Source organism: Hyperolius riggenbachi, chromosome 1 (assembly GCF_040937935.1).
Source record: "Hyperolius riggenbachi isolate aHypRig1 chromosome 1, aHypRig1.pri, whole genome shotgun sequence".
Taxonomy (NCBI): Eukaryota; Metazoa; Chordata; class Amphibia; order Anura; family Hyperoliidae; genus Hyperolius; species Hyperolius riggenbachi.
Genome location: NC_090646.1, coordinates 83,589,524 through 83,607,359, shown reverse-complemented (window position 1 = coordinate 83,607,359; position 17,836 = coordinate 83,589,524). Strand labels below are relative to the sequence as shown.

The following is a 17,836-nucleotide window of genomic DNA, read 5'->3' as shown; positions in this document are numbered from 1 at the left end:
AGGCCATGGCCTTTGTGGCCTTGCCTCAAATCCAGCTATGGCCACATGCTTTACGGAATCCCAGCGGCAATGCGGAAAATGAATGGGGACCACGACGGGAGACAGCGGACAGGTAAAGTATAAAATGCACTGGCAAGGGGTACATTCACATTAGAGGAAACTGCGCCGGGGGTTGCGTCGTGTTTGTTGCGCCTCCCGATATCGCAGGCTGTTACAGCCACGCATCCAATCGACCACATTGCCCAGGCATCGTGCAGCAAGTCGGAGCAATACATTCGAAAATATGAAATTGGTTGAATCGTCAATCGGCGTGCTTGTGGCGGCACCTGATTTGCATCTAATAATGCTAGATTGGCCACCAAGTGGCGTGATGTATAGGCAGCTTTACCCTGCTTGCTGGAAGTCCCTAGATAATGCACGGTCTAGTCATCCCCTCTCCACTGAACAGTTTTGTTACAGAAGTAATATTTTCAGTTTACATTGAAATTTCAGGAAGACTGTATGAAGGTTGGAACTCAGCTAATCAAGGAAGTGCATGATGTGGGCCTAACAATAAGAAGCATACAATTTGTGTTAAATTTGCACGCCGGAATAATCACCATCCCACTGACCATCTCTACCTGATTGGCTGGTACGGGTGTATTTCTGGAAAGGCCACACAGGCCCAGGTCTTGGGCGGCTGCAGATCAATTGGTCACCTGGACATGAGATAAGGGCTGCTACTTATGAAAGAGGAGGGTAAGAATGGTGAGCAACATATGAAAAAGGGAAACTGATGCTCAAGGGAGCTGTTCATGAAAAAAAGGGGTTGCTGTACATGGATGATACACATGGAAGAGGGGGCTGCACATGGAATGGGAGGGGCCTGCTGTGCATGGATGGTACACAAGGAAGAGAGAGCTGCACATGGAATGGGAGGGGCACTTCTGCACAAGAAAGGGGAGCCACAACAAACTTGGCCTAGAGCAAGGGTATAAAAGTGGGCCGATATTGTACACTAGGACCTAGTCGCAAACCAAACTCAATGTCTACTGGCTACCTTCCTTATAAAGTTCCCTGGTTTCTAATGGCCCTCCTCCAACCCCTATACAGTTCCCTGGTGTCTAGTGGTCCTCCCTCCCCTATACAGCTCCCTAGTGTTTAGTGCATCCCCCCTACCTCCCCCATATTGCTTCCCTGGTGTTCTCTAGGGCTTCACCTCCAATATAGCTTCCCTGGTGGTCTAGAGAGGGCCAAACATAATGCAAAGTGGGGAAACCACTTGAGGGCCAAATTTAATGGCTCTGAGGGCCAGATTTGGCCCACGGGCCGGAGTTTGCCATGTATGGCCTAGAGGTACAAAAAGTATAAATCCAGTCTTGGTGGCAGCACACGTTTACTCCATGCAGAGCATTATGGCGTTCTATGGAAAACTAGATACCGTAACAATGAAATACCGTATCACAAAAACAACCACAGTTCTTCCAAAAACGTAGTGTTATATAAATGTTTTTATTATAAAAATAAGTTTTCTTATCTTTCTTATCACGTTAGCTGCAATAAATAAATAACATGGGAAAATATACACATTTACAAAAAAAACAGTTATCATTATAAATAGGACAATATTAAGTGCATTGTAGTAAAAAAAAAAAAAAAATTCCGAGCCATTATTTTGGGTCATAAAAATAATGAAAAGAAGATCAGGTTCATCCAGAATTTTAAGATTCATCACCCGTTTCTTAGAGAAGCGCCAATACCCAGTAGCAGCAGAGGTGATTGGGTAGACCCTTCGTTAGTCACATGACGGATTACTTTGGAGGCTAATCAGTGAGCTAGTATCACGAGAAAGTCATGACAGTAGACCACCAATCAAGCCCTGGGGCTAGGTTTACAGTGGTCAGTGGCATAACTCACATGTTATAATGACTGCGAACTGCAATGGAGATTGGCCATAGACTTTAATACAAAGCCTGCATGCAGGGAGTTAGAATAACATGAGCTGTTACTATGAACAGGCCCACAGAATTGTATGGGCAGTGAGTTCTGCAACGCACCTGACCACTGTGAACTAGGTCTAAGAAAACTCCATCAATAAAGATCCTCTCTGTCTTTAGCTCCAACTAATTGGATTTTGCCTAAAACAAACAAACAAACAAACAAACAAAAAGACTTGCTGAGCTAACAAAATGCCCAAATCCCTCACAAAAAGTACCACAATAAAGTAGAAAAATGTAAGACAGTCCTTTGTTCAGTTGCAGAAGAATAGGGATTGCTGAGGTTGTGACTGCAATTAGGCCCCTGCTCCAGAGGACCCTGCATTAGCCACTGCCTTGCTTCCTCATTGGAGTTGTTTAGCAGCCCAATCTTACCCCCCCCCCTCCCCAATTTACAGTACTTAAAATATGAATTATAAAAAAGAAACATATGCTACTTGTTACTTCTAATTAATTTCTAATTTTCTAATTGATTTCTAATCTCTATTGATTTCTACCCGATTACATGTCATTTTGCATAATTTGCACTCATCATGGTTTTTAAACAGGCAAAATACAACTAGCTCGAAATGGACATTTAATAAATTAAAACTTATTTTTTTTCTCAAAAAGTCCAGTGATTATGAGGACCCCATGTGATCCTTAATAGAAAACTGATTATTACTCTGTGCCATTAAAGGGCACCTGTCTCAGTGCATACAGATTCAGACATAAAAGCACCACCAAAACACCTGCTGGTGCGATAAATTCAAAGCACCTGTTGGTGCGATAAATTTTGTTTTGCAAAAATTATTATTACGTAAGTCTTTAAAGGAGGCTAGGTTAAGCTTCACCCGTTTCTGCATCATCTTTCAATTCTTGTAAACGTCTCAAAAGTTCCAATGACAGGCTTCTGACCTGTCCAATCAGTGTCCCAAGTGCAGTCGCTCGTAGCAGCCAATCATCATTCACCTACAATTGCTCTGATTCACACTAAACAGATGAATTCTGATTGGGTGCGAGGAGCTAACAGCACATCATCACTCCAAGCACCGTGTTAGCAATCACAGTATAAAAGGCAAACGTGGTAAAGTCACTGTATTTCTCTCACTGCTGCCGCACAGAGCAGTCAGGAGCGGATGGAGTCATAAGTGCAGCGAGTGTGATAACAACTTCTGCTTCCAGTGCTTTTAAAATGATTCACAAAACTCCATCTACTTTCATTGGTCTCCTATGGCCCTTGTAGAAAGTCTCATTCAGAGGTGTCAGTATTTTTGCATTGGTTACAGAGTAAGCCAGCTGAGTCCATATCCCTTTTGTCCAGTCTATTCAGGCTACAGGCACTAGTGTAGGTGCCCTGAGGCTTAGTCCGCACAGGATAGCAGCAACCTTGTCACAAGCGGTCAGAGCCTGTGAAATGTAGTGGTCAGAGAGGAGGTGGGACAGTCTCATTCACTGACAGCATTCTGAGATGTGTTCTAGAAAGTTATCTCCCAGTCTGTCCTGAAAGATCCGCAGGCAGCGAGGGCACTGCAGCTCATCCTGCCCCCGGCGTTCTGTGCTGGAACTCCGCTGTCGCTGGATGACCTCCGCCGGGGAACGCTGTCTCCGAGCCTCACCGGGCTCTGTGGTTAGACCGCGTGCAGCTTCAGGCGATTTTTTCGGAGGGTACGTTTTGGACCTGTTGTTGATGCGAGTTTGGAGTTGGAGAGCCACGTCTCTGTCATCCTTTAAGAAAACACAAAAACATCACTTATAACCCAGAAAAAGATATTTTCTCGTGTACTAAGTTAAAGTGGACCTGAACTCTTGAACAGGACAGAAAAAAAAAACATAGAGAAATGCACCCTGGATGTATTTAGAGAGTTTAGCCTAGCTAATTCCCCTTCATCTGTGACTAATCACAACTGTAATTTGGTCTCTCAGCTGTGTCAGCTGGCTGCCTTGACAGAGAAGCTAATTTGTAAACACAGGATGTTAACCCTATGTCTGCTTCCATGAGAGCAGGAAGTAGACACACTGCACATTTATTGCAGGATTTGTAACAGCTGTAACAAAAGCACAGAGGCACTTGGCATAGTACCAGACCTGTTTTTGTATATGCTCCATCTTATTGCCTGAGGAAGCGGGTCATTCACGCGAAACGCATTGTATTTTACTGGAGTATGTAAATAAATTGTTTTGCTGAAAATTGATCGGCATTTCCTTGTGTCTGCCCGGAGGAGGTAAATCCACCACTACCTCCTCATTTTTAAACGTTTTAGATCTTTTTAGCCTTCTGGCGCTTCTGTATCCATACTACAAAGAAATGTTTGTCTGTAAAGGTTATTATGCTGGTGCTTATCTTTTAGAGCAGAGAGGAAGTTCTGAGTTCAGGGCTGCTTCAAAGGGGACCTGAGGTGAAAAGGATATATAGCCCAATATATATATTTAATTATTATTTATTAATTTAAGCAATGCCTGGCTGTCCTGCTGATCCTCTGCCTCTAAAGGAGCAGATATGTTATTTGATTTTACTGCATGAATAACCAATCGATTCAATAATTTTATCAGGGGAGAATCAACTATGTCCGATTCTGCTTGACCGATGGTAATTGGCCAATATATATTGTTGAATTGGCCAATTTACTTGATTGGACTGAATGGAAAATATTGGTCTATTGTAAAGGAATCGGCTACTCTTCACATAATTTTTATCGACACAGAATTCAGTTTTGGCTCAGAGCACGGAGGCACAACATCGTTCAGATTGATTCGTGAAGGAGAATCGTATAGGATCCCGCTTTTAGTGTGTAGGCCACTAGTGATTTGACTATCAATCAACCACACTCTAGTTGATCACCGAATCCCTCAATAGAAAACCAGTTAATGTATGGGTACCTTATGTGTTTCTGACTGAAGTCTGACTGCATTAGCTGCATGCTTGTTTCTGGTGTATGATTCAGACACTACTGATGCCAGAATGATCAGCTAGGAAATAAATATGGAAGCCTCCATATGCCCCTCACTTCAGGTTCCCTTTAAGGTTTGACAAGGTCTGAGACTAAACGTCTACCTTCACTTCCCCTCTCCACTGACCAGAATAGTCTGCCGAGCAGAGAACTAAGCAGTATGTCTGTACAGCAGTTGATACTAAACAGTCACCCGATACGATCTCCAAAAAATACAAGCAAGTGTGTATCTTTGGACTTCAAGCATGTAGCAACAAGAAATGCCCTCCCAGGTGCTTTCTGTTACTGCAATAATCAATATTGAGCTGTAGCACTCAAGCATAGCAGTACTGCAGGTCAACAGCTGAATGGTCCATTGTTCTTACCTGTCTCCTCGACTGTTGCTTTAAATGTGAAATCTCGTCTATCAGTTCCTGGATGCGGCTTTGGGCCCTTTCCCGATCTGCCCTCTCTGACGTGAAATCGTCTTTGTAAACTAATAACTGTGAAAGAAAAAAAAGAAATGATTATGACTCGCCCAGTACAACACCAAAAATCACAACACACGGTGGCTTAAGGTTGCCACACACCAATAAATTTTTTAAATATCTGTTCAATTCAAGAATAGCAATCCATTTTTCTGACTGACTGTAACAATTCAAAAATCTGACCAATGTACAATACACCTATGTTCAATTTTTCCCCAATCATGAATAAAATAATTGAAAGTTCAGGAAAAATTGGAATTGGATTGGAACTGTACAGCAAGTAATTGACAATCCATCACACACCATACAATTCTTGATAAAGTTGGTCTGAAATTTCCAACATGTCCAATCTCCCAAAATCTAAAAACAAACAAACAGGAAATTCGATCGGATTTATCGATCGAAAACAAAGAAAAGCTTTCGATTTTTTGGCACAACTGACCGAAATTATTGAATTTGTGAAAAAAGTGGATCTTTTAATTGTATGGTGTGTGGCCACCCTTAAGGGGCCCATACACTCAGCCGATTTTCTGGCCGACCGATCGATCCCGATCGATCGATCGTTTGCAAATCGGTTGGCCAATCAACCGATCGATGGCCGATTTCGATCGATTTCTATGGATTTCCATCGAACTGGCAGGGTGGAAAATTTAGGTCAATCTGATGATATTGTTTATCAGTTTGCATTGGCCTTAATGGAAATCTGATGGCAAAAAAATGCCATCAGATCGAATTTCAATAGATTTCAAACTGAAATCTATTGGAATTCTATCCTGGTAAAAAAATGTTCTAAAACGCATCAGATAGATCATCAGATGCATTTCTTATCTATCTGCTGCCGATCTGACGAGTGTATGGGCACCTTTAGTGTTGAGAGGAGATGTGCCCTAACTGCATTTTGGACTCATCAGCAATAACAGCATGTAAACAATCAAAGGTGATCATATACACAGCGGGGAACTCAGCCACCATAACACATCCAACAAGCTCTTGATTTGTTTCGGGGGACTGTGGTTGCCAACGGTGGTCTCCAGGAGGACACAGGAAGCCTTTGAAGGTTCCAGAAGCTTCTCTTTATAGGTAAATATCTCAATTTTTCCATTAGGCTTGTCTCAGATACAATATAACAATTTTGACAATTACAATACAAGCAAGGGGAATAGTGGGATTGAGATTCCAAGACAGCAAAGAGATATCCCCACTAAAGCCCCCCAAAAAACTCCAGGCAGAAGAAGGTATAATAAGGTACTATTTTTTTTCTATGATATACAGGGCAGTTTACATATCTATCAGTAACGGCCCTTCAGTTTTCCCTAGCCTGTACAGGTTACAGAGCATAGACACATCCGGTGTTCCTACCTGCTGTTCCAGCATCTGGATCCTCTCCCGGTCAACGATCCTGGCACTGGCCATCTCGGAGGCTTCTTGCTGCAGTTTGCTGTTCTCTTTCATTTTTTCCTCCAGCAGCTTGTTGAGCCTGGAGATCTCTTTCTGTAAGAGGTCCGGATGTTTGTGCACAGAGTGCGCTGCTTTCACGTGTTCTGACTGAGCCTTCATCTCCTTCAACTGCTGGTGCAACCCCTTCACGTACTCCTCCCGGCTGGCATCATACTTCTGCCACTTGGCGTTTAGGTCTTCCACCTGGACAAATAAGGACAACATTAGTTCACTCCCTTGTGGTGATATGGGATATTCTACTGGATCTTCTAAGCCCTTTTCATTAATGTCAAAATCAAATCATATATCAGGGCATTCCAGTACAGAAAAAAAAGGGAAGTGCTTTATAAAAATATCACAATATTTACATAGACTTACATGTACCACTTTCTGTTTTAATAACCGGTTTTCTTCCTGTAAGTTGCTAAGAGCTGCTTCCTTATCGCTGTCCTTATTCTTATTCTGTAAAAGATAAAAGAAAGATAATTAATTATTGGTGGTATTAAAGACCAAACTTAGATATTCACACAAAACATGTAACAATGAGGAATATTCAGCTTTTTGCCCCAGTAGTGCCATCAAGCTAACTTCCCCACAATCCACATGTTCTACAGCTTGTGTAGGCATTCATCGATTAACCTAACAGTCTATTTTGGAATTGTGGAAGGAATCGGAGGCACCGGACCCACATAAGTGCATGGAGAACATAAAAAAGACAGGTATGGGGTGAAGAACCATGCAGATAGTTATACTGAAGGTGGGTTTCATAGCCAAGGTTCTTAGATCCACACAGTAGTACTGAGAAATACGTAGTCTCTGGGCTAAGAAAGTTTAAATTTTAACTCAAAGAACATTTTTCTTGTTTTAGAATAGCATGAAGTAGCAGTAGATTTTCTGTCAAGTCTTGTTTGTATCCCAGGTGAGGATAAATCACAGTTCCAGTGATAAATGTCGACTAAATGTGAAATGTCGACTAACTTCTTGTTGGGTCTCTAGGTCAGGAAAGTAGGAGGACACATAATGTAGTAAAAAATGGGGCCAACCTTTCTACCAAGCTATCCAAAACTAAAAATGTTAATGTTATAACTCTGCTGTCCACAGAAAAGGATGGGCCACCAGCTTGTGGTCATCATGCCAAGTCAGAAGCTGATAGGTTTCATATTGTGAGGAATCCTATTAATGACCTGTCTGCTTCCTCATATACGTGCAGTTTTTTTGAGGTGTCCATTTGGTCCATTAGTAGACTTGTATATATAATTTTGTTTTTGCCACCATGAACTTTTCTACAGTTGGGGCTAAAAGTATATTTTCTTTACCTACAAGCCACCGGCCAGTGTTGAAAGACCTAATTTTATATTTATCACACAAAAAAAAAACCAAAGTCACAAAACTGGAGACTAACCTGAGTGTTCTGGTCTTCTGTACTTAGGTCTTTTGTCCTATGAGAATCTTCCAGGCACTTGACAAGCTGCTGGCACATCTCTGCTGTAGCAGCCAACTTGCGTCGGAGCTGCTGAGTTTCATCAGATAGAGATCGGCACAAGACTTCACTGGTAGCCTGGACTCTCTCCTTCTCAGCCAATGACCTCTGCAAACGGAAGATCTCCATCTCTTTCTCATGACCAGGCCAGCTTGACATCTTATGCATCTGCTGATCTCTCTCCTCCAACTGCTGATGAAGTTTTTGGATTTCCTGCAATATACAAGACACAGCTATCAGTATATGTCACCAACCAGTCTTCACAAAAAGTAGAGATGTTGTAAGACCTCAGTTTAGTTACAGAAAGCTACAGTGAGGAGGGGTCTTAACCCTGTATGGGTAGATGCAAAGCTACAGGCAAGCAGAGCCGCAAAATGCGTTTTTTAATTAAAAAATTCTGTTCCCAAAGTAACATCTATAATTTACACTAATTGGCATAATTCATTTAAGAGCTTGCTTTGTTCACTTTTGGGATTAGCAGGACTTTTAAAGGATAAACAAAAGTATGATTTCATACTGTAAGTAGGTCAGGTGAGTCAGAACCTAGGCACTTGTTCCAACTGAGAGATTTGGAAGTGATCATAATCGGTAGATCAGCTGGGAGAATAGAATCTTGCAGAAATAGGTGAGTGATAGCAGACTAGGATTACCTTAGGCAAAGTTCAAAGCAATCAAGTCCATGACGTAAACACAGCTTGTTTTGGTTTACACGGGACAGGGATTGTCCCTTTCATCATACATAACAATAGTTTTTTTTAAATGGGTTGCTAAGCAATGTCAGACAATCTGCGGTTGTGCAGCTGCTGACAATCAGCTATTATCCTTTAGCATCCTCCCACCTCAGTTCAACTGGAGAACCACAAGTTGTGTTGTCTTAGTAACTAATAAACACGGTGACTTGTAGCATGCCACAGGTTTATGTGGAACACTCCTATTCCAAAAAGAAAAGAGTACATAAATGGGAGTGGCTAAGCAATTAACCTGTTTTCCAAGGCTGATGTAGGTCATGATGCCAAGACATTGGACATTTCATAGGGTTTGCTATTACTAATGCTCTGGATGAAACAGGGGTACAAGGAGGTCCATTATTACACTCGGTTCTGGTATTGAGATGGAAAATTAAACACTCGACTTTACAGAGGATGTTCTCAGATTGTTACTAAACATAGCTTTATGATAGCAGTAAAATCACATTCCTGAGAAGAACTGTCTACTACAGCCTGACTCTTATATAACAACATAATCCAAGAACAAATTGTGCCTGAAGACAAGATACATGCTCTGTGTTTATGTTATGCAAATATGAGTATGAGAAAAGCAAACATGTTTGTGACCAATGTACTTCTGCAGAGACCTAAAAAAAGGGCTGCATTATATAAAGCCAGTAGTACCACATAACGCTGACTGCTTCCAAAAATGAGGCTACAGTGGACTCTCTTTCTAAAAAGTCTGAGTATGCACTGATGCTGGTCACACACCCCATGGACAATACGGGCTTGACATATCCTAGGGCCAGTAAGCCAAGGCTTCCTAAAAAAAAAGTTTCAGCTGGTGCCCAACTTCTGGGGTTTTTCTCTGATTTCCAGTTCTGGCTAGCTCTATGACTGGAAAGACTGGTTCTTGACTTCCAGATTAATTTTTCCACCCTAGTAGGTGGATGAATGAAGTGACAATCGGGATGGATTGAGACTTTAAAAATGCTTCATCCATTTCTCTACTCCTCCAGAGGCAATATAATAAGTGACACACCTGGCAGAGATCCAAGAACCACATTCAAAACAGAAACTCCAGACTTCCAAATCAATGTACACATATTCAAAAACAGCCACAATATTTAATTTTAATTTGAGGGACTACGGCATTTTATTAAAAGCTTCATAATTATTTTAACCCCTTCTGCACTGGCGTTACAACACATCATAAAGCCCCCAGAAAACTATGACAGCCCCCCCCCCCCCCCCAATTCACATACCCCTACCCCTATGGTGGTCTTCACAAATGCAAGGGCTATATACAGTAACACGTGTGCAGCCATCATGATCCACTCCATCCATTATGTGTGGTTGCAACACCTGCTGGTAAAGGTAGCCAATGTCTGAGACAGGGGAGGTGAGTAGTTGAGGGCCCCCCAACAGTACGGGCACCCTGCGGCTGCAAGGCTAGCTACCCCAGTTTTTCAGAAATAACACCTGATATTGAGTAGCTCCAGAACGTTATAAAAGTAGTGCATAAGTAGTAGTAGAAGTAGTAGTAGTAATAATAATAATAACTAGTTTTGGAAACCCTAATCTCTTTCATCGAACATTTTTGTCTTGTTCCTGGCATTCCTACCTGATTGAGGGATTCCACTTTCTCCTGACAGATCCTCTCTGTCTCTTTCAGCTGGTTCTTCACTTTGCCGAGCTGCTCCACCAGGCTGTCAACCAGAGACCTGGAGGGCTCCAGCTGGTTGTCGTCCAGCGCTGCAGAGGTCCTCTGGCTGGCCCTGAGCTTCTGGATCAACTCCTCCTTCTCTGCCAGCTGCCTGTTCAGGTTCTTGTTCTGCTGCCTGGCCTCATGGTAGAAGGTGCTGAGGGTGCTGTAGCTCTGCAGCTTGGTCTTCAGGGTGCGATTCTCCCGGTGCAGCCCGTCCACCTTCTCCTCCAGGAGCTTGAACCTGGCCACCAGGGGATCCGTGCTGCCGTCGCTTATACAAGACATGCTAAGATCCAGGGTGGTGGCACTAAACCGATCCAGCAATCCCCAAGAGTACAAGAACAAAAATAATTCCAAGTGACGATAAAAAGTTTGGGAAGGTTCTATTAAGAAGAGTCAGTTGTAATTGTAAACAAACTAAGAACAACAAAAAAAAAAAAAGCCAAGTGTAAACAATGAGTGGATGGAGTAGTTTCCTGTGTGTTCAGTTTGCAAGTGAGTTGTAGTCACACTGTGTAGCTGTCTATATAGGGAGGGGAGGAGCTCTGAACATTGTAGCAAGCGCTGGTCCAGCCTGCCTGGGAATTTCCTGCAGGGGGTTCCCCGTTGCTAGACACGTACTTTTTTAGTACTTTTGAAGACAGGGGGCTCTTGATGAAAAATCCTCTGTTATCCCACTGAGTGCTGCCCGTCTACTAAGGATCCTGGAAGTGGTCTTTCCTCATATCCTGTGCTGAGAACAGTCTGGCAGCTCAGTCCCCAGTAACAGCCCTGCTGCTGCTGGCTTCATGCATTGCTTATCTTATCACTGCTGACAGACAGCAGCACCTCCTGATGGTCCTGCAGAGGGTGCATAGGATGCAAGCAGTGGTGTTGTGTTGCAAGAGGGAACGAGAAGTGAGAGATATATGGAGGCTGCCCGCTGCCATATTTATTTACTTTTAAACAATGCACATTGTTTGGTGGGGAGCAGAACATTAGCCTTTTTCAGAGCTTTGCACAGCAGAAGTGACTTACTCAACCTCCTGGAGCTGTCAGTTTATGCAGCCAGGGGGCTATGGAGCGGGAGTTGAGGAGTTGGAGCAATTTTGGGTACCTGCGGTAGCTAAGGAGTTGTGGGCCCCGATGCAAGTTTTACAATGAGACCCACCAAGCACTCTATACATAACAATTGATATAATAATGGCGCACCAAAACCTGCCAATGGCAACTACAGTGTCTGAGGTGCAAGAAGGGGATGAGGAATAGTTTGTTAACCACTTAAAGACTGCAGTCATAAAACCCCTTAAAGGTAACAAGAGAGGAATGTTGTTAAAAAATAGAACAGGCTTTTATACATACCTGGGGCTTCTTCCAGCCCCATAAGCCTGGATCGCTCCCACGCCGCCATCCTCCGCGTCCTGTATCGGCGGTACCGGGTCCCGTCACTTCCGGCGGGTGCAGCCAATTATCCGCATCACAGGGGCTCCCTCCATCCCCGTACGCATGAGGCTGCGCAGTATGCAGCCTCATGCGTACGTATACGGAGGAAGCCCCGTGTGATGCGGATAATTGGCCGCGTCTGCCGGCCGACTGGCCGACTCGCGGCAATGACGGGACCCGGTACCGGCGGCAGCACAGGACTGCGGCGTGGGAGCGATCCGTGCGTATGGGGCTGGAGGAAGCCCCAGGTATGTATAAAAGCTCCCCCCCAACGTCTCTGGTTCCCTTTAAGGACCAGAGCCTTTTTTCCTTTCAGACCACTGCAGCTTTAACGGTTTATTGCTCGGTCATACAACCTACCATCTAAATTAATTTTACCTCCTTTTCTTGTCACTAATAAAGCTTTCTTTTGGTGCTATTTGATTGCTGCTGCGATTTTTACTTTTTATTATATTCATCAAAAAAGACATGAATTTTGTCAAAAAAATGATTTTTTTTACTTTCTGTGCTGACATTTTTCAAATAAAGTAAAATTTCTGTATACATGCAGCACGAAAAATGTGGACAAACATGTTTTTGATAAAAAAAACCCATTCAGCCTATATTTATTGGTTTGGCTAAAAGTTATAGCGTTTACAAACTATAGTGCCAAAAGTGAATTTTCCCATTTTGAAGCATCTCTGACTTTTCTGACCACCTGTCATGTTTCATGAGGTGCTAAAATTCCAGGATGTTATAAATACCCCCCAAATGACCTTATTTTGGAAAGAAGACATCCCAAAGTATTCACTGAGAGGCATGGTGAGTTCATAGAAGATTTTATTTTTTGTCACAAGTTAGCGAAAAATGACACTTTGTGACAAAAAAAAAAAGTTTCCATGTCTTCTAACTTGCGACAAAAAAAAAATGAAATCTGCCATGGACTCACTATGCTCCTCTCTGAATACCTTGAAGTGTCTACTTTCCAAAATGGGGTCATTTGTGGGGTGTGTTTACTGTCCTGGCATTTTGGGGGGGGCATTTTGTAAGCACCCCTGTAAAGCCTAAAGGTGCTCATTGGACTTTGGGCCCCTTAACGCAGTTAGGCTGCAAAAAAGTGCCACACATGTGGTATTGTCGTACTCAGGAGAAGTAGTATGTGTTTTGGGGTATTTTTACACATACCCATGCTGGGTGGGAAAAAAATATCTCTGTAAATGACAATTTTTTGATTTTTTTTTTACACACTATTGTCCATAAAGGCCTGGTGCACACCAGAGGAGTTTTTCTGAGCGTTTTGAGTTTTTAAATCTGCTGCTAATGTTATCCTAGGTGTCTGTGCACACTGGAGCAATGAGGTTTTGTAAAAAAAAACCCTATAGCATTACATTGGGAAGAGCTTTTGAAACCTCTAGCGTTTGAGCGTTAGAGGTTTGAAAAGCTCTTCCCAATGTAATGCTATGGGGTTTTTTTTACAAAACCTCATTGCTCCAGTGTGCACAGATACATAGGATAACATTAGCAGCAAATTTAAAAACTCAAAACGCTCAAAAAAACTCCTCTGGTGTGCACCAGGCCTTACAGAGATATTTCTCCCACTCAGCATGGGTATGTGTAAAAATACACCCCAAAACACATTATACTACTTCGTGTACCACGTGTGGCACTTTTTTGTACCCTAACTGCGCTAAGGGGCCCAAAGTCCAATGAGTACCTTTAGGATTTCACAGGTCATTTTGCGACATTTGGTTTCAAGACTACTCCTCACGGTTTAGGGCCCCTAAAATGCCAGGGCAGTATAGGAACCCCACAAATGACCCCATTTTAGAAAGAAGACACCCCAAGGTATTCCGTTAGGAGTATGGTGAGTTCATAGAAGATTTTATTTTTTGTCACAAGTAAGCGGAAATTGATTTTAATTGTTTTTTTTTTTTCACAAAGTGTCATTTTCCGGAATATCAGATTGCCCGCAAGGGGCAGGTTAGGATCTGATTGATGGGTGGCAGTGACAGGGGGTGATTGATGGGTGGCAGTGACAGGGGGTGATTGATAGGTGATTGACAGATGATCAGTGGGTTATTACAGGGAAGAACAGATGTAAATAATGCACTGGCGAATTGATAAGGGGGGGTCTGAGGGCAATCTGAGCGTGTGGGCGGGTGATTGGGTGCCCGCAAGGAGCAGATTAGGGTCTAATCTGATGGGTAACAGTGACAGGTGGTGATAGGGGGTGATTGATGGGTAATTAGTGGGTGTTTAGAGGAGAGAACAGATGTAAACAGTGCACTTGGGAGGTGATCTGACGTCGGGTCTGCAGGTGATCTGATGGTGTGGGTGGGTGATCAGATTGCCCGCAAGGGGCAGGTTAGGGGCTTATTGATGGGTAGCAGTGACAGGGGGTGATTGATGGGTGATTGACAGGTTATTAACAGGTGATCAGGGGGGATAGATGCATACAGTACACACGGGGGGGGGGGGGGGTGATCAGGAGTCCCCAGGAGGCAGTTTAGGGACTAAAAAAAAATAGCGTTGACAGATAGTGACAGGGAGTGATTTATGGGTGATTAGGGGGGTGATTGGGTGCAAACAGTGGTCTGGGGGGGTGGGCGGGGGGGGGGGGGGTTCTGAGGGGTGCTGTGGGCGATCAGGGGGCGGGGGGCAGATCAGTGTGTTTGGGTGCAGACTAGGGTGGCTGCAGCCTGCCCTGGTGGTCCCTCGGACACTGGGACCACCAGGGCAGGAGGCAGCCTGTATAATAAACTTTGTAAACATTACAAAGCGTATTATACGCTTCCTATGCGGCGATTGTCGGGTTAACAACCCGCCGGCGCTTCCGATTGGCCGGCGGGTTGACGACGCGGGTGGGCGGAGCCTATTGCCGGAGGATGCGTGCGCATCCCAACGCGCGATCCCCGGCAACACAGTGTCCCAGGACCCGATGCCAATGTGCGTTACGTGGTCTTGGGGCTGCCACTTTGCCGCCGCCAATGTGCAGTGGGCGGTCGGCAAGTGGTTAATGATCACTACTATTCATAGTATCTATAGAAGTTAATATTATGAGCACAGGACCAATAGGGAGCTAATACTGTAGTTGAGGGAGGGCCCTTCGGGGCCCCTCTGGTCCAAGGGCCCCAATGCAGTCGCAACCTCTGCAACCCCTATTGCTACGCCCCTGGTACCCACAGTCAGAGTTGGTGGTTTTCTACACTGAGGATTTTTGTACCAACTTCACAAGGTAAGTATTAGACCAAAGGCTAGCGACGGCTCTTCCTGCTCACGACGTCACGCAAAAACACGACGGGAAGCAATTGCGGTACTTTGCGCAGAGTTATCGGGGATCTTGAAGATCTGATCCGCCATGTCCGTCGCATACCGACGCTCGATCGCCAGGGGGGATAAGATTGTTTAACATGATTGTTTTCCCTGATGTCGGGAAACATCAGCACAAACAATGCCTCATGGGAACAGAGTCGGAGCAATTTTGGGTACCTGGATTCGAAGTCGATGGTTTCATAAACTGAGGCGTCGGAGGATTTTTGTACGGACTCCACTGCCCTGCATGCAGGTCACATGTACGGCTCCTGGCATATCACCTGACCCCCATCGGGTTACATCACATGCACGCTTTGGGAGTCATACATGGAGGAGGCAGGACAGCAGCTGGGAGGTACAGGACGTGTAGAAGACGTTTCCTGGGGTTTGATAAGTCGTTTCTGCTGTGCACTGCTCTGCGGGGAGGTTAGGGTTATTTTGGGGCTTGACTTCTCAAGGAACCAGCAAGAACACATATCTGGCATCAGACAATGCCCGCCTGTGCTGGAATGAAATGTAATGCTGGCCCATGCAAACGTTAGAAGGTTCTATATTCTGGCAGTATTGTTAATTCGGACATACTTTGTTATGTTTCACGTTAAAGGGAAGCTGACATAGACATATAGAGGCTGACATGTTTTTCCTTTTAAACAATGCACATTACCTGGCTATCCATGACAAAAACCTGACTAGATTAGCTGCATGCTCGTTTCAGGTGTGATTCAGGCACTACTGCAGCCAAAGTGATCAGCAGGACAGCCAGGCAACTGGTATTGTTTAAAAGGAAAAAGATATGACAGCCTCCATGTATCTCTTGCTTCAGGTTCCCTTTAAGGTAGCCATATACTACAGATGGCTACCAGATTCAACCATCAGATAGATCCCTCTCTGAAAGTCTGATCTGAGAGGGATTGAATCCTTCCACACACTTTCCATAGATTTAGCATGAAGTCTATTGAAATTCTGTGGAGCTGCCACAACTTGCAGAGCCGCCCGGTCTCCCACATCTAATGTGCTTCCCCGTGCAGAGTGTTGACAGCAGAGCTTCCGCTCACCTTTCCGCTGGCAAGTTCCTATATCTTCCCTCCATCGCTGCCGGAGTGCCTTTCACCAGTAAGCATGTAGGTTACATGACCAGGTACATGGCATCAGGTCATTGGACGATGGAGAGAGGAGACATGACACAGGAGGAGCGTGCCAGCATACAGGTGAGTGTGAGCTCTTTTGCAACACTCTCCACGGGCCCAAGGAAGCACATTTTAGATGGGTGGGAGACCTGGGGGTTCCATCAGCTGTCCCATAATCTACCGTTGCGCATGACATTCCTGTTCAAGCGAGAACTTGCCAGCATGAATGATCGATAGTAGTGATGTCGCGAACCTCCGATTTTCGGTTCGGGAACCCCGTTCGCGAACTTCCGCGGAAGGTTCGGTTCGCAAAAAAGTTTGCGAACCGCAATAGACTTCAATGGGGAGGTGAACTTTGAAAAATAGAAAAAATTATGCTGGCCAGAAAAGTGATGGAAAACATGTTTCAAGGGGCCTAACATCTGGACCCCCAGGTGGCGGAGTGGGATAGACACCAAAAGTCCCGGGGAAAAATCTGGATTTGACGCAAAGCAGCGTTTTAAGGGCAGAAATCACATTGAATGCTAAATTGCAGGCCTAAAGTGCTTTCAAACATCTTGCATGTGTATACATCAATCAGGGAGTGTAATTAGAGTACTGCTTCACACTGACACACCAAACTCACTGTGTAACGCACCGTAAACAGCTGTTTGCGTAGTGACGTCCGTTCTGGACTAGTGCTAGAGTGCAGGCCGTGGCAGTTTTCCAGCCCATATGGTCGCCGGGCTGGGGTAGCTCAATGATAGAACCACAGTGACTGTCAAGCTGATCAAATTTGGTCTGTCCACAATGAAGATACGACCTTATTATCTTCTTGTATGTAGGTATGCATAGGTAGGAGTCCCAGTATAGGTAGGTAGGCATAGGTAAGTGCCTCAGTAGTTAGCTAGGCATAGGTAGGAGTCCCAGTATAGGTAGGTAGGCATAGGTAGAAGTCCCAGTATAGGTAGGTAGGCATAGGTAGGTGCCTCAGTAGTTAGCTAGGCATAGGTAGGAGACCCAGTATAGGTAGGTAGGCATAGGTAGGTGTCCCAGTAGTTAGTTAGGCATAGGTAGGAGCCCCAGTATAGGTAGATAGGCATAGGTAGGCCCCCTAGAATAGGTAGGTGTCCCCGTATAGGTAAGTAGGTGCCCCAGTAGTTAGGTAGGCATAGGTAGGTGTCACAGTATAGATAGTTAGGCAGGGCCTGGCTGGCACAGTAATAAGTTACCAAGGTCCAGCTGCAACAGATAGGGCTGTATAATGTCAGTGAGCAACACACACACAAAAAAAACACATCAGGAAAACATT

At 44.4% G+C, this 17,836-nt stretch overlaps 1 protein-coding gene across 1 annotated transcript; it reads right to left on the bottom strand.

Annotated features, from left to right (window-relative positions):
* Positions 1–1,499: 1,499 nt before the first annotated feature.
* TNIP2 (TNFAIP3 interacting protein 2) lies at positions 1,500–11,184 on the bottom strand. The gene is made up of 6 exons (XM_068275871.1): positions 10,622–11,184; positions 8,213–8,503; positions 7,189–7,272; positions 6,733–7,014; positions 5,272–5,388; positions 1,500–3,683 (listed from the first exon to the last, which is right to left on the bottom strand). Exons 1-6 carry the CDS (start codon positions 10,988–10,990, stop codon positions 3,408–3,410), a joined length of 1,419 nt encoding a protein of 472 aa, XP_068131972.1. The 5' UTR covers positions 10,991–11,184; the 3' UTR covers positions 1,500–3,407.
* Between the last annotated feature and the right edge of the window lie 6,652 nt (positions 11,185–17,836).

What these genes read in the sequence shown, in the direction of transcription:
- TNIP2 (XM_068275871.1), bottom strand. Translation starts at nt 10,990, where the DNA reads ATGTCTTGTATAAGCGACGGCAGCACGGATCCCCTGGTGGCCAGGTTC. An exon ending in AAGTGGAATCCCTCAATCAG is followed by an intron (nt 8,504 to 10,621) that starts GTAGGAATGCCA and finishes TGTATATTGCAG; the next exon opens with GAAATCCAAAAACTTCATCA. An exon ending in CAGAAGACCAGAACACTCAG is followed by an intron (nt 7,273 to 8,212) that starts GTTAGTCTCCAG and finishes TATCTTTTACAG; the next exon opens with AATAAGAATAAGGACAGCGA.